The 24,000-nt window shown below is 34.8% G+C and overlaps 2 protein-coding genes and 3 long non-coding RNA genes across 7 annotated transcripts; 2 read left to right on the plus strand and 3 right to left on the minus strand.

Annotated features, from left to right (window-relative positions):
• The first annotated feature begins 773 nt into the window (after nucleotides 1-773).
• LOC123692758 lies at nucleotides 774-2,018 on the plus strand. The gene is made up of 2 exons (XR_006751592.1): nucleotides 774-1,294; nucleotides 1,723-2,018. It is a non-coding gene; the product is annotated as an uncharacterized LOC123692758 (long non-coding RNA).
• Nucleotides 2,019-6,746: 4,728 nt separating this feature from the next.
• LOC123692760 lies at nucleotides 6,747-8,225 on the minus strand. The gene is made up of 3 exons (XR_006751594.1): nucleotides 7,947-8,225; nucleotides 7,307-7,489; nucleotides 6,747-6,859 (listed from the first exon to the last, which is right to left on the minus strand). It is a non-coding gene; the product is annotated as an uncharacterized LOC123692760 (long non-coding RNA).
• Nucleotides 8,226-8,629: 404 nt separating this feature from the next.
• Nucleotides 8,630-10,977, plus strand: LOC123692754 (putative nuclease HARBI1). The gene is made up of 5 exons (XM_045637545.1): nucleotides 8,630-8,943; nucleotides 9,082-9,272; nucleotides 9,697-9,829; nucleotides 9,958-10,099; nucleotides 10,195-10,977. Exons 1-5 carry the CDS (start codon nucleotides 8,719-8,721, stop codon nucleotides 10,581-10,583), a joined length of 1,080 nt encoding a protein of 359 aa, XP_045493501.1. The 5' UTR covers nucleotides 8,630-8,718; the 3' UTR covers nucleotides 10,584-10,977.
• Nucleotides 10,978-11,430: 453 nt separating this feature from the next.
• LOC123692755 (formin-like protein 2) lies at nucleotides 11,431-14,302 on the minus strand. 3 transcript variants are annotated; one of them, XM_045637547.1, is made up of 6 exons: nucleotides 13,912-14,302; nucleotides 13,754-13,819; nucleotides 13,514-13,646; nucleotides 12,940-13,122; nucleotides 12,278-12,362; nucleotides 11,431-12,028 (listed from the first exon to the last, which is right to left on the minus strand). In XM_045637547.1, the coding sequence occupies exons 2-6, from the start codon at nucleotides 13,810-13,812 to the stop codon at nucleotides 11,544-11,546; spliced, it is 945 nt and encodes a 314-aa protein (XP_045493503.1). In that variant the 5' UTR covers nucleotides 13,813-13,819; nucleotides 13,912-14,302; the 3' UTR covers nucleotides 11,431-11,543. The 3 variants fall into 3 exon arrangements, with proteins under 3 accessions (XP_045493503.1, XP_045493502.1, XP_045493504.1); XM_045637546.1 differs by lacking the exon at nucleotides 13,912-14,302 and having other exon boundaries at nucleotides 13,754-13,903; XM_045637548.1 differs by lacking the exons at nucleotides 12,940-13,122; nucleotides 13,912-14,302 and having other exon boundaries at nucleotides 11,432-12,028; nucleotides 13,754-13,903.
• Nucleotides 14,303-19,038: 4,736 nt separating this feature from the next.
• LOC123692763 lies at nucleotides 19,039-21,266 on the minus strand. The gene is made up of 2 exons (XR_006751596.1): nucleotides 21,005-21,266; nucleotides 19,039-20,859 (listed from the first exon to the last, which is right to left on the minus strand). It is a non-coding gene; the product is annotated as an uncharacterized LOC123692763 (long non-coding RNA).
• Between the last annotated feature and the right edge of the window lie 2,734 nt (nucleotides 21,267-24,000).

Here is a 24,000-nt window from a genome sequence, read left to right on the forward strand (position 1 = left end):
ATACGCACAGATGTTATGCGTCCCAAGTATGTCGAGGTAGTTTACGAAATCTAGCTTTTTTATGACTACCGAGTTTGAAAATTTTATTTTCCCTATTGTTCTATAATTATATGCCATGTATGATATATTTTTGGAAAGAGGAAGAAACTAGTTATAGCATAAAAATGTAATCATGACGATATATTTTTTCTATAAAATTATAAAAAAATTGATTTTCTTTTGTTTTAATTTTAATTGCTTACATACCTACTAACACTTACATGATAATGGTGAGTCATCAAATGATCATATTCACGTTTTCATATCACTACACGATTGCCAAATACATTCACTTATATTTTCACACATTTAACACAACGTATTTCACTATGAATAATAACAAATATCCATTATTCACAAACAAGAAAAAAAGCGCCATTTTGCGTCTTCCGCACTGAAAAGTTGAGACACTTTTTCACTGAGTATTCTTCAAATATCCCTAAAACCAATATCATAAACGTATTCTACGTAAAATTTCCAGTAATATACGTCTCAATTATCACTCATCTAATTATTCCTCTCGGCATAATTCACAATCCAAATATTCGTTGAACAAGACGAACGTTACAAAGTACAAACTATGGCCGATGACGCAACTCAATCAATGATTCACTTTTTTTTTTTTTTTGTGGTTTTAGTCTGTATTTCCTGTCTCGGAGTCGTGTCGATTCGAATTATAAATGTTTAAGGCATAGAGAAATATTTTTTATACTGGAAACATTCACTTGTACGTCTCTACTGATGACCTTCAATGTCACGGGCCGCGTTACGCACAGCGTTTGCTGCAGCGCAGGACGCTCTCAGTACAATTTGAGTTACGCTACAACCGCTGTGCGTAGGACGCTACACGGGTTAAGAGGCTGATTCAAGAATGTTTTGCCATATTTTTCATTCTGTCAAACACAACGACAGTGCAGAGATAATTATTCCAAGCCCTGACACCGATATTTTTGTATTAGGCCTTTATTTCTGGCATTTTTTATGTAATTTATTTAATTAAAAATTGAAAACAATTATTTCGGCCATATATGTATAACTTTAGTAGGCAGGTACTTTATGTAATATTATAAAAAAAAATCACTAACCCGAAATTATATTAAAATAAAATTCAAATTCAAATTCAAATTCGTTTATCCAATCAAACTTAACCTAACCTTAGAGCTAAATACATTAGGTGTTGTACATATTATGTTTAGTGATAGGTATGTATCAATCATCGGTTCAAGACTGGCATCTTTGCTAGGTTACCGAGAAGGTAAGAAAAATTAAAACTTGACTGCTAATTTATGTATATGTATAGCCTACGTCACTACCGCCACTAACATAATAATTCAGATGATTGCAATGAAACCTCACAACTCAAAATCGGTCCAACGGTTTATACTGCAGGGCGTGTCAAAGAAATATTATACATACATACATAAACTCGAAAAACATAACCCTCTTTTTTCCGTAGTCGGGGAAAAATTTGGGAAATTTTTCAATATCTGGTAACATTACACGCACACAGAAGCACCGTATACGTACAGTGCAGCGGCGAAATGACAGCACACATAGCTTTATTGAAAATGACGATAAATCATTCGGTTTAGTTCGGCAACGCTCCATCTGTCTTTTATTTTGTAATCTAAGACCTCACTATACTTACACTATACGTAAACTAATATCGAATTTTGTTTACAGAAACGAAAATGGCCAAGAACAAGACGACGACATAATCTTCGAAGACTTCGCGCGCCTCAGGCTGAAGGGCGCGGACGCTGATGCTTGAACATTATGCTAACAGCGCTCTCTTACTGAACTACATTATATATTTTGTTATACCAAACGCACAATTGTATCGTACTTTTTGAATTTTCATAAACAACATTGTTCGTTTTGAAATCCATCGAATGACCATAGACACAAGAAATAAGTGTTACCATCCTTAGCGAAAAGTGTTATAATCTGTATTAAAATAAAAATGATGTATAAAATCATGTTTTCGATCATTTACGATTTTTGGTAAATGCATTACTTACTTATGCAAGTGAAATATTATAGTCGAGCCAATTTAATAGGCAACATTTGACGTCTATCAATTTTATCTTCAAAGAGAGGTAACCTGCTTAAAAACATCGATTAAAGTGAATTAATCGATACGGATTTGAAATATTTGTCAATCGAATTTATTAATTTATGATGATTTTTATTCACAAGTAATCAATGCATTCGATTCTAGATGTCAGATTTCGATTTTTAGAGTAAGAGCGTTTTCACATTATCCGATCCGATATCGGATATCGGAAGCCGATAGCCGATATCCGATATCGGACACAATTTGCCCTTTCACATTATCCGATAATATCGTCCCGATAACATGAGTGTTGCCAGAAACTGGAAAAGTAGATATATTGGGAATTAAAATAAACAGTGGATGCATTTGTGTTACAAAAAATAAACTTTATTTTAAATGAAATAAATAGTAATAAATAAACTGATGTTTTTCAAACCGGTTTAATCTGCTGACTGCGGAGTATGGATTTGTACCCTCTGCAGAGTCAGAATCTAGTTTCAATATTCAATTTCATTGTGAGGCTTGTTTTTTTATATGCTGTTTTTCTTTTTTTATTATTAGAACATGTTGTGTGGTCGTAGTGAATTTTAGAACTTTTTTATATTAAATCATGTATGACTGTTATGTTCTTATACAAATAAAATAAAAAAAAAATTCAACTCAGTATTAAAGCGACGAAACTAGCAAATACAAATTCAAATTACATTTACAAATGTAGGTGCTGTTATTACAATTTTATAGTGCTAATATGTACATTCTACCTAATATCTGGGGGTGCAAATATTTAAACAGAAATAAATTAAACTAAACTAATTCACAGTCACAGATTCCGCAATGTACATAGTACCACAGACTAATAATAATATAGCCATGACAACCAAAATAGTAAACAAGCTCAATAGTCGCCGCGCGTTCTTGACAAAATTTAGGGTCGCCGCCTTAGATTATGGATTGGTCTCCGCGCACGCTACGACTAGATACCGCCGGCGTACTCGAAAAATGCGGCAACTAAAAGTACGCCGAAATCGGCGTACCCGAGCCAGTCGTGTCACGAGCATTGTGTGGAGAGGGTGTACCGATAGTTTCTAAAGATTTTGGACAAAACCTGAAGTAAAATGCCTGTTTGTGCCATAAAACTGTTTAAAAAAAATACAACAAATAATAAGAAAGACACTGGGATCACGTAACATCAGGAATAATCGTATTATTCGATATTTCACCTGTACTTTGAAAATGTTGTTTACGAAAATACGACGCCATTTAGTGTTGCCGTACTGCATATCCCAAAAACACACTTTTAATTTGAACTTATTTTATTCATAATGTTTTTTTTTTTTCAATACTATTAGGTACTAACGCATATTATAAAAAAAATGATAATAACAATAATTTATTTCTGTTTAACCTTGTTTAACTGACTCATATGTTATTTTTTTATTACTGCTTTTTTACTTTTAAAAAACCTTTGTGATAGTATAGTGGCATCGCAAGTGGATTTGAGTCACATGTTCATGGGTTCGATTCCCGGCAAGGCCAAAATGAAATGAAAATATTTTTCAAACTTCTTTCCAAGATAGCCCATTTCCCATTTATGGGGTAAAATTTATGTAGCTGGCAGTACAATTCTTCACACACACTAGCGTCCTTACAAATTGCCTTACACACACTACAGAACTGAGTTGCCGCACTCACGGAGCTATTGTTTTTAGGTGGAGCGGTATCTAGTCGTAGCGCGCGCGCGGAGACCAATCCTTAGTCTAAGGGTTGCCGCATTCTAATTCTGAAATTTTAGAGAAAACTAAACAAAATTGCCGTATTGTAAATTTTCTTTTCAATAAAAAGGGTTTGATTTAAAAAAAATCAACTGATAGATCGTAGTTGTACATACAGTAAAAATAACTACAATAAAGAAACCGACTTCAAAAACAGCTGGAAAAGTAAAATATAAAAAAGATTTGATATTATTAATTACTTAATATTATTTAGATGTGCTATTTATTATACAGGTTTGATATCGGCGCTAAAACAAAGCACTAAATCTGTGACTCAATGACAACAATACAATAAACAGCTTACAGCACAACAGTAGTCCGAGTAGGAGGAGGAGCGAGGCAGAATGAGTAAATAAAGATAAAAGATACTAATATTTCGAAGATACGGTTGAATTTAAGAACACAATATATTTTTGTTTACTTCAGTTCAGCCAATTGCCGTATATTATAGGACGATATTAAAATAGCTCCCGTATAAATCGTATTTTTAATGCCTTTAAATACTTAAATGAATGTTTTCTTAATAAAAAGGTTTAACCTCCTGGGGCCTGCGGTCATATATATATTACATAAACAATAAAAAAATATTTCAACGCCATCTTTTGCGTATATGCGGGAATAATACCTCAAATCGATGTAGTGGTATGTCATCCGCTATACTAAACGGTTTTTGGTTTTATAAGTGACACTGATTTGAAGTATTCTCATTTCGAAGTTGACGGTGGCTGTGCGACGGCAAACACGTGGTCAGTAATCTTACATTTTTAGTGGAACCATTAGTATATTGCAGTATATCTTTGTATATCTAATTATAATAGATATTATTTCTGCAACCGCAATAGTTATTTTGTAAGATAAATCTTAAACTTGTGAAAAATATGAATGTTTTCTCTTATGTCATACTGGTAAGACATTTGGTCTCAATTCTTGCCAAATTGGTATTGGTTACAAGGTGGTTACAAAACATGTATTACCTATATGTACAGATTTTATTATAATTTTCAAGGATTATAAGATACTGAGGTCTACCAACACCTGGATGAGTCAAATATTGACCTATATGATGGACCTATGGAGTTACTTGCCGGTTCTTCTCCATAGATACTGCTTTCCGAATCGGTGGTAAATGTTAATACTGTTATGACGATTCAAAAGTGCTTTTAGAAAAGTCTAATTGAATAAATAAATGTTTGAGATGAAGATAATCCCCCAAATGATACCGACGAAGCCACCCAAACACCAGAAAATGAGTCTTCTTCCATTCGTCCAATGAGTATGAGTCACGTCAGAACAGAATCGTCACTATGTATGTCATCTTCAGTTGTTGGCAGACCATTTCGGGGACGCACATGACGTGGACCAAGCATTAGAGGAGGCTGACCAAGAGGATGGATTAGAAATAAGACCTAGGGGTGGACGTGACAATATAAATACACCGCCGCGCCGGTGCAAAATACTTGAACTGGTTATTTCTCACCCTTAAAAATACCTATCTTTGAACCAAGTTACAAAAAATAGATACAGAACAATAGATAGAATAATAAATATTAGGTTTCAAGTTTAAAAATATATAATAACTAAAAAAACATGTAGTTTTTCTTCATTTTCATAAACTTATTACACTTGGAACTGGGACCCCCTGTAATATATAAATGACATAAAGAAAATCCAAGTTTTCCACGAAAGATTTTTTTTTTCATTTTTTTGAATATCTATAATTGCATTAGAACAGATGCCGCTAATTTTTATTAAAAAAGAAAGAAAAAAAAATCCTGGGTCTCAGGAGGTTAAAGTAAATGAAAGGATTTTTTTTTACATTTAGCGCCTAGAAATGACTGAAAATACACAAACTAGTGCTTTTTTTGCTGTTGGTATACTACCTTTTCGAAAATTGAGCTGGTAACACTGAACATTATCGTCCGATAGTTCACGGGAATATCGGTGTTGGCTCCGATATCCGATATCGGACTGGACAATGTGAAAGACAGGTACGTAAATCATACATTTTACTTAGCCTCCGATATCGGATATCGGCTATCGGCGTCCGATATCCGATATCGGACCGGACAATGTGAAAACGCTCTAACGTCTCTGCCCCCCTAGCCAAGTGGCTTTCTATAATTAGCGTAACGTTTGATCAATGAATATGGAATCACATGGAAGTGACATACCTACAAAAAAAGTGTGGCCGGCGCCATAATGCTTGTAACAAAACATGGCGGTGTTTAGTGCCGAGAATATATCGATAAACATTATTATGTTTATCGATATAAAAATAATATTAATATATTTATTTTGAATTTATAAGTATTTGTTTTGGCGCGGTGGAGAAAAATAGTGAGAGTGAATTTTTACGATGCGCGCGCACACCGACACCTAAAATTAACAGCATGAAGTAAGTTCTAGGTGGTATGAAAATTGATAACTATGTTCAAGTTGTATATTCTAGTATTTTGTCCATACGCCAAAGAAGTAACTTCTAACGCGTGTACATAAACACACACTCTTTTTTATTTATTTTAACTTTATTGTACAAAACATAGACGTAAAATTACAAATGGAAAAAATGACAATGCCAATTAATAAAATTAAGTATGGCGATGGCTGCTCGTGACGGTAACACCTATACAGGGTTACTTGTAAAACACCAGCAACCTCGCAGGACAAGATAGCTGTATAATTTGATAAATCCAGTTCAATTTTGACTTCGATATAAGGATTACGGTAGACTTACAATTTGGTAATTTCAGTTTTGAGGAATGTAATATAATGAAACAACATATATAATAATACAGGTATATAATAGTATTTTATTACGATGAACAACACAATATACAGTAATTTATTTATTTATAAATAATAAGACAAAAAAACAATAATATATACCTAATAACAGAGAAAATTATAGAGCTAAACTATTTTGTGCAGCCTGGGATGCACTCGGATTCACTCTGTTCATTTTTGAGTTCGGGATTTGAGGCTCAACTGGTACCTGGAAATGAAATGTCACAGTTTACATTAACTAGCATTGTTCACTTTACATTTAAACTAAAATGCAATACATTTTAATTAAAAGGGCAATGCTGATGGTTTGAAATTAATATCAACATTAGGGCTTACAATAGCGGAATTTGAATTTATATTTTTGGTTTTATGGCATTCAAATGCTTTATATATATAAATTTATAAAGAATAGAAAAATAACTTAAAACACCCCATGTATTTAAAGTAAATTGCACTTTCCCTCAGTCAATAACATTTCAACAACCAAATATCACCCAAGTTTGTACTCAAAAAATCATATAAAACCATCTCAGTTTGTTCACAGGCCTCCTTCAAAATAGGAGAAACGTTAGATTATAAATGACAGCCCTAAATCTAAATAAAAAGACCAAAAGTAAATTGGAAGACATCACGTGTCTACAGATAAAAACCTCACCCTGTGTGAATGCAGCGGCAGACATACTGGTGTAGCATCATCGTGCAGACTAATCACATCCATTGTTCTATTGAAAGCACTTTCTGGGAAATGTACTATGATATATCCTTTACATTTGGCTTGATATTTTCAGTTTCAATTGCTTCTAACCATTCTCCTTTTCTATTTTCACTTCTTGGTAACCTTCAAAAAATGAATATTTAGGTTATTATAATTTTAATCCTGACCTGACTTATTTATAAATACATTTTTAATTAAAGTAGGTACTATAAAAGCGATTAATCTTAAGTTAAAATTCATATTAGGTAAATTTAAGTGTTTTATTTTTCCTTCTGCTGCTCTTGGCAAAATTAATTTGTTATTTTGGAAGTGTATTCACCAAAGCAACTATTCTTAAGATTAATGACACAGCCTTGGGAGACGCACGTCATCATCGAACATTTTGCTGATGTCGATATTATAAGCCATCACTAGCACCCAAATTCATTATTTTACTAGAACGAAAATATACAAAATAAAGCTATATTTGGTAACAATTTTGCACTGAACATAGTCTGTGAATACTCCTTAATTCAATATACATGAAAATAACTAAATCAGCAAAGAAATAACTAATATTTCAGTCAAAACGTATACATACCGGTGCAAAGACAAACTTTTCTGGTTTTCATTCTTTCCGGAGCCACATCTCACAATACTGCGCTTTGGCATTATGCCACTATTTGTCCTTGACCACTCTATATGTTTTAGACACAAATGTTTGTCACAATCACAAAAATATTCAATATTTTTCAATGTTTACTACGGAGCAATGACAGAGCATGTACATCGTATTAACGAGAACATAAAATGGCGACCGGCCACAGTAGGTATTTGAGCTAACTTCAAATGTCAAGCGGTATAGAATTAGCACTGACTGACGTATAGTCATATTTTTTCACATATCAGAATATTCATTAGTTAGAAAGAGACAGTATTAGTTTTATTATTTCGGTATCGAAATGCATGATATTTGTATAATCAGTTGTTTGTATAGAACAATATGCCCTGTCCATAGGATTCCTTAGTCATTGCGTTTGATAGAATAGATAAACGAATGTATGAGATTGACATAAGCTGGAGATACGTCACGTGACCCAGCGTAACGAAACGAAAATTGGTAGCCAAGTGGCAATGTTTTTCTATTCTATTAGACGAAACGTGACGAAACGTTAGGTACCTAAGTCATACGACAGGCGCCATACAAATGCTTAGCCAAGTGGCACTTTTGACAGGAGACTACGCCAATGGGCGTTCGATAACTAGCGTACGCTATAGCATCTTGTAGAAATCGAAACAAAATGGCGATTTTATAATCAGCTGTCGAAGTTTCGTGTTGTGTTTAGTGATTATAAAATTTTAGTTTTCATAAAATGCACGCTTTGAGACTTTTAAAAGCTGCGCACGATGAAGAACTTTGGCTCAGGCGCCAAAAAAGAAATGCGTCCAGACCGAGTTTAGAGACAATCAATGAAATGCCGGAACAATTGTTTCAGGAGCGTTTTAGGTTAAATAAAAAAACTTTTAGCGAGCTTTGCTGCAGCCTACGTAACGAAACAAACATACGGGGGACTAAAGAAATTCCTTTGGAAGTAAAGGTAATCCACAGTTTCTTCACTGCGATTGTTTATAATTATTAGTGATGTCCGATATTTTAAATGCCCAATGAAAGGCATGTGTTGTGCATATCTACTAAGTACCTATATTACGTATCCTAATTCTACTTATATTCGTAGGTTCTTTGCGCTCTGAGTTTCTTCGCAACGGGATCCTATCAGAGAATTGTGGGTGTCACACAACATTTGCCACAACGCACTACAAGTAGATGCATTAGGCAAGTTGTGGAGGCACTCAACAGTCCTCGGATAGTGAAAAAATGGATAGTTTTCCCTCAAACACACCAAGAAAGAACAAGAATTCGACAAGAGTAAGTGTTTTTATTAATTTATTTATAACTTTCAATGTACAACTACGACATTGGGGCCTTCAAGAAAAGAGCTTATTTGTCCATAAAAGGCCGGCAAAGCACCTGCAACACTTCTTATGTTGCAAGTGTTTATTTCTTATGCTTAAGTTGCTTGCTCTGACATAAAAAAAAAAAAACTTTCAATGTTTTGTACAATTTTAATAAATAACATAATCCTTTGCATTGAAGAAGGTTGCTGCTATTGTAGTCACAAACAATTCTATTATACCACAAAATGTTTGTTTCTGTTCAATTCTAAATGTTTTAAAGGTTTACAAAATATTATGACAAATTCATTTGAAAGTCTTTTTAACAATTGTATTATATGTTTAATATATGTAGGTAATTGTCTTTGATTATAAAATGTGAATGTACCTAATTACAGATTTCAAAGGAAATTTCAATTGCCAGGGGTAATTGGATGCATAGATTGCACTCACATATCAATTGTAAAACCCCACATTGATGAACAGAATTATTTTAACAGAAAAGGATACCATTCCTTAAATGTGCAAATGGTAAGCTATTTTTCTTTGCATATGTATTATTAGTTAGTAAGCATTGTTTTTAATCATGTTTCATTAAAACAAAATAACAAAGCAACTGCAAATAGAATATTTTTTATAACTTAAATTTTTTTTTTCAGATATGTGATGATAATTTAAAGATTATCAATGTCAATGCAAAATATGGTGGAGCCACGCATGATTCCTTCATATGGTCATCCAGTGAAGTGGAACCATACATGCGTGGACTTCACGAAAATGGTGAATTGACGTGGCTATTAGGTAAATCATTTAATTCCTACCTACTTCTACATATTTATCATAAAAATATTGGAGTTATAATTTATAAAGCTCTTTAACTACATTATTTGTTTAAGGTGATTCTGGATACCCACAGAGAGCGTGGCTGATGACACCAATTTTAAATGCCGAACCAGGTTCTCGAGCAGAGGTGTACACTACACGCCATTTACAGGCACGCAATTGTATTGAACGATGTTTTGGTGTATTGAAGGCTCGTTGGAGATGCTTGCTGAAGCATCGTACACTCCATTACCATCCTCGTGTTGCCAGTGAGGTAACTATTGCATGTTGTGTTCTGCACAATATTGCACTGGATGCTAAATTACCTCCCCCTAATAATATGGCTGAGCAACAAGAGGATGGTGATGAACCGAGTGTGGGGGTTGGACCCATTTCCAGCAACCAAGATGAGCTGATGAGTGGCAGAATAATGCTAAATAATTTAGTTAATAGATTAGTTTAGTAGGTTATTTTTGTATTTTTTAAAGTGTGTTGTGTGTAGTTTTAATGTGTATTACTTTTAAGCCTAATTTAGTATGCCTGACCAAGTAGTTTTGTATAATATTTTTTCGCTCCTAAAACATTATTTTGTTTACCTACACAGATTTAAATAATGAAACTGCATTAGTTACAGTATATATTAATCCTTTTAAAGTTTCTGATAACTGCTCATATTTTAGTGCAGGTCATAGGTGAAAAAATTGATCATTGTTGCAGCCTCAACCTGTTTTTTATATTTTTAAGTTTGTAATTTTTATTATTGTATTTTTTGTTAGTATTTAAAAAAGTGTGTACTGAATTAATGGTGGTATAAACTACTTAACTAATTAAGTAATAAAATATACTATTATTATGTATATATATGTTTTATTTAATATTCTTAAAACTAAAACAAACACTTAAAACAAATTAAGTACATATAAATCCTATAAAATTTAAAGATTAAAAAGTAAAACAACTAAAGACAGAGGACAGAAAATACTGTACTTAAACTATTAAATTAAAATATTAAAATCTAAAACAAACACTTAAAATAAATTAAGTACATATAAATCCTATTAAATTTAAAGATATATATAATAATAGTTTAAAAAAAACTAAAAAACACGCTTTTTGCAAATTGAAAAATGGAATAATTTTATCAAATTAGTGTATTGTCATCGGTCCTCAATAAATCTACAAAGTTTGAACGAAATCTGGCCGTTTAAAGTGGGTCAAAATCGCGCCCAAAGAAGTCGGTTACAAACAAACATTCAAACATACAGGTGAAGCTAATAAAAAGCGTGTAAAAAGTAAAACAACTAAAGACTGAGGACAGAAAATACTGTACTTAAACTATTAAATTAAAATCTAAAACAAGCACTTAAAAAAAATAAAAAGAAAGGCACTAAATAATACACTTAAAACCCTATGAAAAAAAAAATTAAGATGCGGGCCCTTGAGGCAATATCTCGAGCAACCTTTGCCCGATAACAGCTATTTGCTGCATCACCCTAGTTTGCTCGCGATTTGCCTCAACCTTTAGCGACTCCAGCCGCAGTCGCTCCATTTCTCTTTGGTGGAAAAGTTCCTCACGCTCCCTCTCACGTTCATGGAGAAGCTTTTCCCTTTCCCTTTCTCGCTCATGGGAAAGCTTCTCTCGCGTCTCCTCCAGTGCAAGGCGTCGTTGTTCAACCGCCACAAATTCTGTAGCGGCCCGGTCAAATGGCGTTAAGCCGCGATTCCTGCGAGCTCTCTGCATCCCATGTCGCGGCGAGGCAGTCGCAGATCGCGGTGACGCCGATGACCGTCGACCAGTGGGACGCGGAGGAGAACGCGGTAGAGGGGGCGGCGGACGTACTGGTGGTGGTGGTGGTGAGGGCTGTGGGTCTAGCAGTAGCGGTGATGCTGGCAATGTTGGAACACTTGCTGTTGAGTAATGAAAATAATGTTAAGGAGGCAAATATAATTCTGACTTCCACTTATATTATAAATTAGAAATGTTCATCCATTCCATCTGTTGAATAATATTCTCTAGGATACAAGCAAAGACTAATTTATTCAAGTCATTTAATGAATTATGTTCAATTATTATCGATTAAACTATATTATGACGATTGAAAACAGCTCCTAGAAGAAGGCTAATTTAATAAGTAAATAGAGTTTAATAAAACTTACTATTATAATTAAAATTCTCTAAGCCTACAGGAATTTCAATTTCCACATCTTCAGGAATGGGTTCTTCCCTTGGTACTGGTGGCGCCTGAAAAATATTTATTTTTATCAATATATTAGTTATTTATAACTTTTATCATATACTCTTAACACTTACAAATGTTACGATTAGGAATTGTTAGCTAAGTATTTTGTATAATTGATATAGATTTATAAAGAATAAAATATAATTAAAAGATATTTAATGTTCTCATCAACATTAACTATCTATTAATTATATTGTGATGGAATTACATTTTCAAACACTAGCTGTGCTCCGTAGTTTTACCTGCAGTGCTCTGCTCCTGTTGGTCTTAGCGAGATGATATATAGCCTATAACCTTCCTCGATAAGTGGGCTATCTAAAATCGAAAGAAATTTTCAAATCGGACCAGTATTTCCCGAGATTAGCGTGTTCAATCAAACAAACAAACTCTTCAGCTTTATTATATTAGTATAGATTTTCAAGCTGTTTATTTGTTTTATTTATTTAATACAATTCATTTTACACAAGTTGAAAGAGGCTTATATGTAATCTCTTTCAAAATAAATATCTATTATTGGCCATGCAAGTTACAGAGGAATTGGTGTGATACGTAAAGTTGCTATAATATAATAGTACTAACATTAAAGCCATGCTCTTGTATGCCAGCTTGACCAAGAACAGCAGTCTCTCCCAGTATGGCACAGACTCGGTCTTCCAAAACTGTTAGAGACAGCCTGCTGCTTGGACCACCACCAGTACCATTTGTGTGGTTGGAAATCAACATTTTCTTTTTTTTTGTTTTAGTCTTCCAATCTGCCCAGACCTTTAGGTTTACATGTTGTGAGTTAAAGCGGTGCATGAAAAGGGCAATAGCAAAATAAATGAATATATTAAAATATACAGCTATGTTAACAAGATGCAAGTAAATAGCAAAACAATTGAGAGTTTGCAATATACACTTAGGTTAACAACATGCAAGTTAATAGCAAAACAATTGAGAGTTTGCAATATACACTTAGGTTAACAAGATGCAAGTAAATAGCAAAACAATTGAGAGTTTGCAATATACACTTAGGTTAACAAGATGCAAGTGAATAGCAAAACAATTGAGAGTTTGCAATGTACACTTAGGTTAACAAGATGCAAGTTAATAGCAAAACAATTGAGAGTTTGAAATATACAGCTAGGTTAACAAGATGCAAGTTCAAACTTACTTTCTTCCACTTCTCTTGTGATTTGTGAACCCCACCACCAACTGAATTAAGTAATAATGTGAGCCTTGCCCACATTTGGTCGGCTTTTAGTCGACCCTGAGGTCCCCGCTGTGGTCGAGAGAGGTCACCATACCTATGGGTAACACACACCAATGAAGCACTTGGTATTAATGATTTCATTGTTTATTATAAAAATATTGAAGCAAGTTTGGAATCAAAACTGTATTTTTTTAATAGTACCTTTCCATGAATTCTATAAGAGCAGAAAATTGCTCCTGGCTGGCGCGCAGTCTCTCCATTTCTAAACTAGAAAAATAAGTACACATAAATAAATTAAATTTAAACCTTGAAGACATTATATCTTTTTATGCCTCATTGCAAATGCAAAATTAACTTATCTCTATTTGTATTTTTATAATTTAAAGCACAACCTGTATTTTTTAGTTCACTTCAAAAATTTTTTGACTTTTTACTTTTTCCGTTTTCGGAATTCGGCAGTTTAATTTGAATATTTCAAGAATATTTTTCAACATTACTAATGTCAAACTGAATGACAGTTGACAGTTTGACGTACGCTGACTGACGTTAGAATTCGAAGCCATAGACATTAGCGTACGATCCAATAGAATAAGCGTTCGCCAAGTTCTAATCCACTTGGCTACCTGTCGTTTATCGTATTCGATAAGGCGTCAACGTTTGTAGAAAGAGAAACGCTATAAATCGTATGCCACTTGGCTAGGGGGGCTGGTAATTTTAATATGTTCTATGAATAGGGCCGTAATAGGAGAAGATATAACCTAATACAGAGTTACCTGGAAATAACTACCACCGTAATAGGAAAACTACTCCTTTTTTTTAACCGACTTCAAAAAAAAGGAGGAGACGAAAGGAGGAAACGAGAGCGCGGAACGAGCGACAAAGAAGCACAATCGGACGTTGTCACGTTCAATTATCGTCAGTAAACCGACTTTACAGACAACCAATTTTTTTTTTTTTTTTTTTTATGTATGTACACCGATTACTCCGAGGTTTCTGAACCGATTTACGTGATTCTTTTTTTGTTCGATGCGGGATGGTGTCGAATTGGTCCCATAAAAATTTTATTCGGATAGGCCCAGTAAGTTTTTATTTTATGAGCATTTTTGTCTGCATTTGTAAATGTTGCGAGTGCAAGTTTAAAGTCGGTTGTTTTTAACGCAGTTATCATTATAATCCTAATTCGGACCCATCAAAAATTCGATAAACAAGAGAATGTAAATGCTTTATCAAACGATAACAGTTTTTTGGCTCATAGAGCAGGCTCCAAGGAGATGTTCGTTTGCATAAATAGCGGACCTAAATCTGACTTCTGATATATATTGTATAGATCCCAGACATCCTATAGACAGATGTTGCCAACCAGTTTTGTGGTCCCCTTCCCCGCACCCCGGTTATTAAATATGGCATACAAAGAAAAAAATAAACATTTCCAAAACATGCCGCGTGGGGTATCAAATGAAAGAGCTTATTGAGTAGATCACGAATATATAGCATACTATAACATTTCTTACACTTTCTCTAAGATTTTTTAGAAAATTTACGAAAATGGTCCATTTTTGAGTTAACTTTAAACCACTATTGATTGAAAACTCATGAATATATTTTTTAAATTATTATTTTAAATAATTAACAATAGTCCATTGTTTACGATTCAATAGTTCGTACAGTGAAATAGTTGCATGGGGGAGTGGGGGGGAGCATTCAAAGATGGCGAGTATATTTTCAAGTTTATGCCAGAAATAAAGGCCTAATACAAAAATATCGGTGTCAGGGCTTGGAATAATTATCTCTGCACTGTCGTTGTGTTTGACAGAATGAAAAATATGGCAGAACATTCTTGAATCAGCCTCTTAACCCGTGTAGCGTCCTACGCACAGCCAGAGGCGGCTCGCCCTAAGGAGCGCTGGTGCAGTGAACTCCCATAAATAATTATAATAAAATCATACTCCTTAATTTCATTATTAATATTAATTATTACTATTTAAAATCAATCGTAATCGTAAAAAACTACTGGCAATACCAATGAATATATCCATCATTCCATCATTCCATACACCTGACACCTGTAGGTATAATACTGTATTATAAAACGCGCGTAGCGGAGCGCTCACGATTGCGCTCCAATGAAAAAATATTCAGTACATTTTCTAATACGAAATCCAATAGGAGTGAAAGAGATAGTTTTGTCAGAGCCCTGCGCGTAAAACAGAAGATTTTCTATGAAAAAATAGCAAAATTCGGAGCGCCGCTCCCGCAAACGTTGCCGGTTCGTTTTTACCGCGCGCCCGTACACAAGACAGCGATTGCGCGACGTTGCCACTCAAAATAATATAAACAAACACTATAGTCAACTTGCACGCGCGCGAATGTACCTATAATCGGGAATTTTCGAATTAAAATCATAAGATACGTGTTGATTGTTGAAATAGCCTGTAGTTATCAGTATTACTTGTGAGTGTTAAAATGGACAATTATAATGTGGCGTTCATTAAAAAGTGTGTTAAAACGTTACAAATTCGGCTTGAATTGAAAGCTAAGGGACCGCCACGACCTGAACTTGACCTTACGCAAAAATGTACGACAAAAACGAAAACATATACGCGTGTGTTTAAATCCGAACAATAGGTATGTGAAAACACCGTGGTTGTGTGGTTGTGATGAACATGAAAGCAACAAAATATTTTGTTTTCCGTGTCTTTTATTTGAAGCGGGCGCGGCCGACGGAGGTGAGAGTGCTTGGACTGAAACGGGCGTTGACGACTTAGCTCATCTTTCAATCAAGATGAAAAAACATTCACAATCTCGGTAGGTACCATTTGTTGAATGAACTGCAATTGGCGTCTATCGAACGACAAGACATTCGTAAAGCATTAGATTCCGCGTACCGAAAGTCAATACGCGAGTTCAATGACCGTGTCGATGAAAACAGACATATTTTACGAAGGTTAATAGATTGTGTCAAGTTATAGATATTTTTGCACACCAAAAAGAAAGACGTATGCATTTCCTTTATAAGTAATTTTTTAATTAAATTGTACTGCTTTAACATCATGTATTTTCAGTGTTTTATTTCAAGTGAACACCCATAAAACTTTGTCACGAGCCGCCTCTGCGCACAGCGGTTGTAGCGTAACTCAAATTGTACTGAGAGCGTCCTGCGCTGACAAACGCAGTGCGTAACGCGGCCAATGACTAAGGAATGTGATTCCTTATTCATTGAACGCGGCCCGTGACATTGAAGGTCATCAGTAGAGACGTACAAGTGAATGTTTCCAGTATAAAAAATATTTCTCTATGCCTTAAACATTTATAATTCAAATCGACACGACTCCGAGACAGGAAATACAGACTAAAACCACAAAAAAAAAAAAAAGTGAATCATTGATTGAGTTGCGTCATCGGCCATAGTTTGTACTTTGTAACGTTCGTCTTGTTCAACGAATATTTGGATTGTGAATTATGCCGAGAGGAATAATTAGATGAGTGATAATTGAGACGTATATTACTGGAAATTTTACGTAGAATACGTTTATGATATTGGTTTTAGGGATATTTGAAGAATACTCAGTGAAAAAGTGTCTCAACTTTTCAGTGCGGAAGACGCAAAATGGCGCTTTTTTTCTTGTTTGTGAATAATGGATATTTGTTATTATTCATAGTGAAATACGTTGTGTTAAATGTGTGAAAATATAAGTGAATGTATTTGGCAATCGTGTAGTGATATGAAAACGTGAAGGTAAAAATTTAGAATATGGACCGTCGAGGGGGGGGCGGGGAGGGGGGGGGAAGGGGAGGGGGGGTCGGGGGGAACTCCTTGGTACCACCCCCCCCCTGCGCAGACCAGTAGTTCCTGAGATATTAAAGGTCAAAGTTTGAGGTTATAATTGGGCCTAAAGTGACAAATAATGGATGGGAGGATAAACCTTTCCCTTCCCACCACTCCCAAACTCCCTCCAGTTGCACTATATTGCTTCTGCTTCTGCTCCAGCGCTGCGGGAAGTGCAGCCCTATCACCCTTGCGTAGCTATGTACAGGCACCTAACTCGCCTACGCAGCTTCGGCTGTTTGGTCGCCTTCGGCGACCAGCCTCAGCCGCTTCGGCTCGTACGGTGCCTGCACTTAGCTACAGCGGGTGAGGGCTGCTCTCCCTCCGCGCTTCCGGATTTTATAATACACTCTAGGGGTAAGAGCAGAAGGACCACGTGGAGTCGGGGTTGACAGATTTGGTTATGTGACTGTTCAACTTTTGTGTAATGGATTTTTATGTGTGTTACATTACCCATAGTTGTATTATTATTATTAGAATTAGTAACTTAAATTGAATTAGAATGAAATGTAACTGAACTGAATTATTAATAAATAGCCGAGCAGCTACATTGCTGATGTGGCTATATGTAAACTAGTGTTTTGTGTAATGTCTTTATCTTTACTAAAATACTTTATTTTACTTTGTGTGTTGTTATTATTATCCAATATGTTTATATTTTAGAGGAAATATAATAAAACACAATTATTTTAATGTACAAATTATTTTAAAGCAAAATTGACATGACGCTCGAAAACAAAATGGCCGCTTTGCGTTTAAATATTTTTATGAAAAATTCAAACTTTAAATATTAATAACCAATTTAACATATTATTTTAACTACTTTTATATATAATAACACTAAAATAACTATCAATTTATGTATTTTATAAAGTATTATTGTGATAAAAATATCTCTAAAGCTGTATGAGTGAATCCTTTGCTAGTGACAAGCATCTGTCAACGTCAAAATTACGAAAAGTAGTACAAAATTAAACAAATTTGTTTATTTTATTAAAAAAAAAATACGCGGCTGCGCAGGTTGAAACTTCGTAAAAGTACTTCTCAGAGTCTTATCTTATCGCTATAAAATCGCCGATATCCAACTCGACGGTCCATATTCTAAATTTTATCCCAAAAGAAAATCAATTTTTTTATAATTTTATAGAAAAAATATATCGTCATGATTACATTTTTATGCTATAACTAGTTTCTTCCTCTTTCCAAAAATATATCATACATGGCATATAATTATAGAACAATAGGGTAAATAAAATTTTCAAACTCGGTAGTCATAAAAAAGCTAGATTTCGTAAACTACCTCGACATACTTGGGACGCATAACATCTGTGCGTATGACGCTAGACGGGTTAACTTCACAGAGCAAGTAATAGGTATAGGAAGAGACGGCACTCAGTACTTCGATTTCGAGCTCACGCACACATATGCATGTATTACTTAGGTTAAGTCTTATATACCAACCTATGAAAAGTTCACGTCAAAAATGATCCACATTGCTGCCAACATTTAAAAGTTGAAGTTGCTAGTGATGTCTCTTTGAGTACATATTATCGATAAAACTTCATATCGATATCGATAAAATTTTCGATGCTGGGTAACATCACTACTAATTCTCATCCTTATTCAAATTTATAGGAAATTAAAAATAAAACACCAACAATGTAGATCAATAAGTTTATTATAATATAATAATAATTACCTATATCTAACATTTTTATATAATATTAAAACTCACTATTATCAGCAAAAATGGATAATTCCATTTGAATTTTGAATTTTACTGAATATCTTTATTTAGGCATGTAGGACTTAATTCGGCTTAAATATTATGTGAATACAACTAGATTCACATTTTATACTTTTCCTTGAAATATTTTGCGGGATTTCTATTTTAAAATCTCATTCTAAATTTCCAATATATCGTTGCCGTTCGGATCGCCATATTGGAATTGTAAGAAGTTGTTGTTTTCTTTGGACAAAACAATAATAATATTATCTCCTCTCCAATTGATTCTACAGCCAGAACATGACGTAATAGAGAAGTTTTCTCGTAAAAATTATTATTTTTTATATCTTCCTTTAATAGAACAGTCATTGGGTATATATTGCAAATACTTAGTCACAAATCACATTAATAATTATTATCAATTATTATCTACACAAAGATTTTAACATTGTTTACACATAACACTTTTTCTTCTTCTTTCACTTTTGGCAGAAATATAACAAATTAAAAAATTCAATGTACTGTACATTAACTGAGTAAATAAGTAAGAAAATCTACGATATACGAAGAACAGATTTTGTTTATCTTCCACCAAAACAATTAATAAAACGCCATTTTGAATTCAAATTTCAAACAACAAATCAACATCAAGAGGTTGTCTATGCTTAAGTCTTAACCATTGACAAGAAATCGAAGAAAGAAAGAAATAATTTATTAATGTATTAGCTTAAAATTAAAATATACAAAAATAAGGTTTAAAAAAAAATAAGAAATAATAATAAATAATTAAAACTAAAAAATTAAATCTAATATTAAATGATTACATCGGAGGGGCCAACATTAGAAATGTTTTTATTTTTTCTAAAAGTTGGCAGAACAGACTCTCCCTTAGGTCTTTGAAAAGTACAAAATAATTTGAACTGTATGTCAATTGAATGAAGTTTAAAATTGCTTGATAATGGAAGCCTAACCAAAACGATGTTCTTAAGGACGCGTTTACGAATCTGACAAAAATAAGCAGTTTTTCGGTACATTTTGCGACAAAATAATACAAAACCAAATTAAACTAATAATTACTATAGATAGATTAATCCTTAACCCTCAATTCACTAGGTGAAATTTGCTAACATAAACAGCTTCCATGAGTCCACTGGACTCATATATTTTCTTGGCGTGTTTTTTTCAAATAAAACTCTTTTTTTTATTAAGTTTTTTTATTATTATTTTTAAATGTTTATTAAGGCACTACAAAAAAATAATAAAACTGGATAAACTTCTGAAATACTCTTAAAAATAAAAAAAAACTTATTCTAATAGTCTTAGAAAACAGAGTTATTTTCAAAGCCCTACAATAATGGCAAATATTTTTAACTAATGGCTCTTTTTAATTTTATAAGACTTCTAAAGGAATGCAAAACCGAAAATAAACAACAAAAATGTACGCTTCTATACAAAAAAATAAAACGTGCAATGGGGTATTGCCACCGATTGCAGGCAGCGACGGCATGCCATTTTTGAGCAACTCAAACATACAGGCTTCAGACATCTAGTGCCTGAATGTGCAGTCTTTGTTCTCTTTTTGTAATTACATGGATAACAATGCTTTCTTTCTGTCCTAGATAGCTTGTCTTCGGTTTCAGAGTGGCTCGCATCTTCATCATTCATAATTTGTGTGATCCATGATTCCAAAACAGAATCTGCCTGGTCTTCATTCATATTTACAACTTTATGTTGTTTTAGATCCATTTTACAAACCTACAACAACAACAAATATTAAAATACATATTTTTATATCATTAATACGACAAATAAGCAACATTTAAGAATCGTAACAAATAAATAAAATATTACTTAATTCACTAGTATGAGTCCATGGGACTCACTCGACGTAATAACTTACCTATTACGCAGCGCAGGCGCACGTCCTCTCGCTACCGCGGTGCCCACGTCACTGCAGGAAGGTACTGAGACGGTGGAGGAAATAAGTCACCAGGGGAAAAAAATATAATAGTTTGAAAGTTCGATGTGAGTCCAATGGACTCAGGTAGTGAATTAAGGGTTAATCTTTAAATGGTAGCAATTTTTTAGTCGAAAATTTTGGTTTATAATATTATCTAATATATAAAAATCAATGCCACTTTTCGTTGTAATTCCATAACTCGAGAACGGCTGAACCGATTTCGATAATTCTTTTTTTATTATATTCCTTGAAGTACGAGGATGGTTCTTATGTAGAGAAAACGTTAATATGTACCACGGGCGAAGCCGGGGCGGACCGCTAGAAAAAAATATTTTCCGTTGCACAAACACAAAATTGACAATATCATGCTGAATAAAGGAACATTTTTCATGTATTTAATAAAATAAATTTAATGATTTAAAAATATTTTAAGTAAGCAGACATGTCCAACTCAAAAAGGTAGCAAAGAAAACTATCAAAATGTTACAAATAGGCTGAGAAATCAAACCTTATTTTTTCACATATTTAGTTGTAACGCGTGATACTTATTGGATTGAAATAAGGGTTATTTTACTGGCTCATCTTGATTTATTGCACAAAAATTTGTAATGAAATATTTTAGTCTGCGCTCGGCCGCCGTTGTGAGTGGACACTGTGACGCTTGTAAGCAGCTCCTCGTTTACGAAAAGATCACTGTACGAATACAAAATATTTGACCTAATAAACTTGATCCTTCACGCATTCATTTTATTTATAGATTTTATACTTATGGGATTATAAATTTCATATTTAGTTTCTGACTTGATGGAGTGACCTGAAGGTGTACTTCGAAGACTGCTACTGGAACTAATAAACGATTAGAGCTAGGTGTGCCGAGTTTGGGCTCATTTTGTTAGTTATGTTGAGACCTTACCTCCAGACTTGATGGAGTGACCTGCAGGTGTACTTCGAAGACGGCTACTGGAACTAATAGACGAGTAGAGCTAGGTATGCCGAGTTTGGGCTCGTTTTGTTAGTTACATTGAGACCATACCTCCAGACTTGATGGAGTGACCTGAAGGTGTACTTCGAAGACTGCTACTGGAACTAATAAACGATTAGAGCTAGGTGTGTCGAGTTTGGGCTCATTTTGTTAGTTATGTTGAGACCTTACCTCCGGATTTGATGGAGTGTCCTGAAGGTGTACTTCGAAGACTGCTACTGGAACTAATAGACGAGTAGAGACTAGGTGTGCCGAGTTTGGGCTCGTTTTGTTAGTTATGTTGAGACCTTACCACCGGACTTAATGGAGTGACCTGCAGGTGTACTTCGAAGACTGCTACTGGAACTATTAGACGAGTAGAGCTAGGTGTGCCGAGTTTGGGTTCATTTTGTTAGTTATGTTGAGACCTTACCACCGGACTTGATGGAGTGACCTGCAGGTGTACTTCGAAGACTTCTACTGGAACTAATAGACGGTTAGAGCTAGGTGTGCCGAGTTTGGGCTCATTTTGTTAGTTATATTGAGACCTTACCTCCGGACTTGATGGAGTGACCTGCAGGTGTACTTCGAAGACTGCTACTGGAACTAATAAACGATTAGAGCTAGGTGTGTCGAGTTTGGGCTCATTTTGTTAGTTATGTTGAGACCTTACCTCCGGATTTGATGGAGTGTCCTGAAGGTGTACTTCGAAGACTGCTACTGGAACTAATAGACGAGTAGAGACTAGGTGTGCCGAGTTTGGGCTCGTTTTGTTAGTTATGTTGAGACCTTACCACCGGACTTAATGGAGTGACCTGCAGGTGTACTTCGAAGACTGCTACTGGAACTAATAAACGATTAGAGCTAGGTGTGTCGAGTTTGGGCTCATTTTGTTAGTTATGTTGAGACCTTACCTCCGGATTTGATGGAGTGTCCTGAAGGTGTACTTCGAAGACTGCTACTGGAACTAATAGACGAGTAGAGACTAGGTGTGCCGAGTTTGGGCTCGTTTTGTTAGTTATGTTGAGACCTTACCTCCGGACTTGATGGAGTGACCTGCAGGTGTACTTCGAAGACTGCTACTGGAACTATTAGACGAGTAGAGCTAGGTGTGCCGAGTTTGGGTTCATTTTGTTAGTTATGTTGAGACCTTACCACCGGACTTGATGGAGTGACCTGCAGGTGTACTTCGAAGACTTCTACTGGAACTAATAGACGGTTAGAGCTAGGTGTGCCGAGTTTGGGCTCATTTTGTTAGTTATATTGAGACCTTACCTCCGGACTTGATGGAGTGACCTGAAGGTGTACTTCGAAGACTGCTACTGGAACTAATAGACGAGTAGAGCTAGGTGTGCCGAGTTTGGGCTCATTTTGTTAGTTATGTTGAGACCTTACCTCCGGACTTGATGGAGTGACCTGCAGGTGTACTTCGAAGACTGCTACTGGAACTAATAAACGATTAGAGCTAGGTGTGTCGAGTTTGGGCTCATTTTGTTAGTTATGTTGAGACCTTACCTCCGGATTTGATGGAGTGTCCTGAAGGTGTACTTCGAAGACTGCTACTGGAACTAATAGACGAGTAGAGACTAGGTGTGCCGAGTTTGGGCTCGTTTTGTTAGTTATGTTGAGACCTTACCACCGGACTTGATGGAGTGACCTGCAGGTGTACTTCGAAGACGGCTACTGGAACTAATAGACGAGTAGAGCTAGGTATGCCGAGTTTGGGCTCATTTTGTTAGTTATGTTGAGACCTTACCTCCAGACTTGATGGAGTGACCTGAAGGTGTACTTCGAAGACTGCTACTGGAACTAATAAACGATTAGAGCTAGGTGTGTCGAGTTTGGGCTCATTTTGTTAGTTATGTTGAGACCTTACCACCGGACTTAATGGAGTGACCTGCAGGTGTACTTCGAAGACTGCTACTGGAACTATTAGACGAGTAGAGCTAGGTGTGCCGAGTTTGGGTTCATTTTG

Source organism: Colias croceus, chromosome 6 (genome assembly GCF_905220415.1).
Source record: "Colias croceus chromosome 6, ilColCroc2.1".
Taxonomy (NCBI): domain Eukaryota; kingdom Metazoa; phylum Arthropoda; class Insecta; order Lepidoptera; family Pieridae; genus Colias; species Colias croceus.

Coding starts and splice junctions, on each gene's coding strand:
- LOC123692754 (XM_045637545.1), top strand. CDS start 8,719: ATGCACGCTTTGAGACTTTTAAAAGCTGCGCACGATGAAGAACTTTGG. Junction 8,944..9,081: donor AAATTCCTTTGGAAGTAAAG/GTAATCCACAGT, acceptor TTATATTCGTAG/GTTCTTTGCGCTCTGAGTTT. Junction 9,830..9,957: donor ATTCCTTAAATGTGCAAATG/GTAAGCTATTTT, acceptor TTTTTTTTTCAG/ATATGTGATGATAATTTAAA.
- LOC123692755 (XM_045637546.1), bottom strand. CDS start 13,869: ATGTCTTCAAGGTTTAAATTTAATTTATTTATGTGTACTTATTTTTCT. Junction 13,647..13,753: donor CTTATAGAATTCATGGAAAG/GTACTATTAAAA, acceptor TGTTACCCATAG/GTATGGTGACCTCTCTCGAC. Junction 12,363..12,939: donor TACAAGAGCATGGCTTTAAT/GTTAGTACTATT, acceptor AATATTTTTCAG/GCGCCACCAGTACCAAGGGA.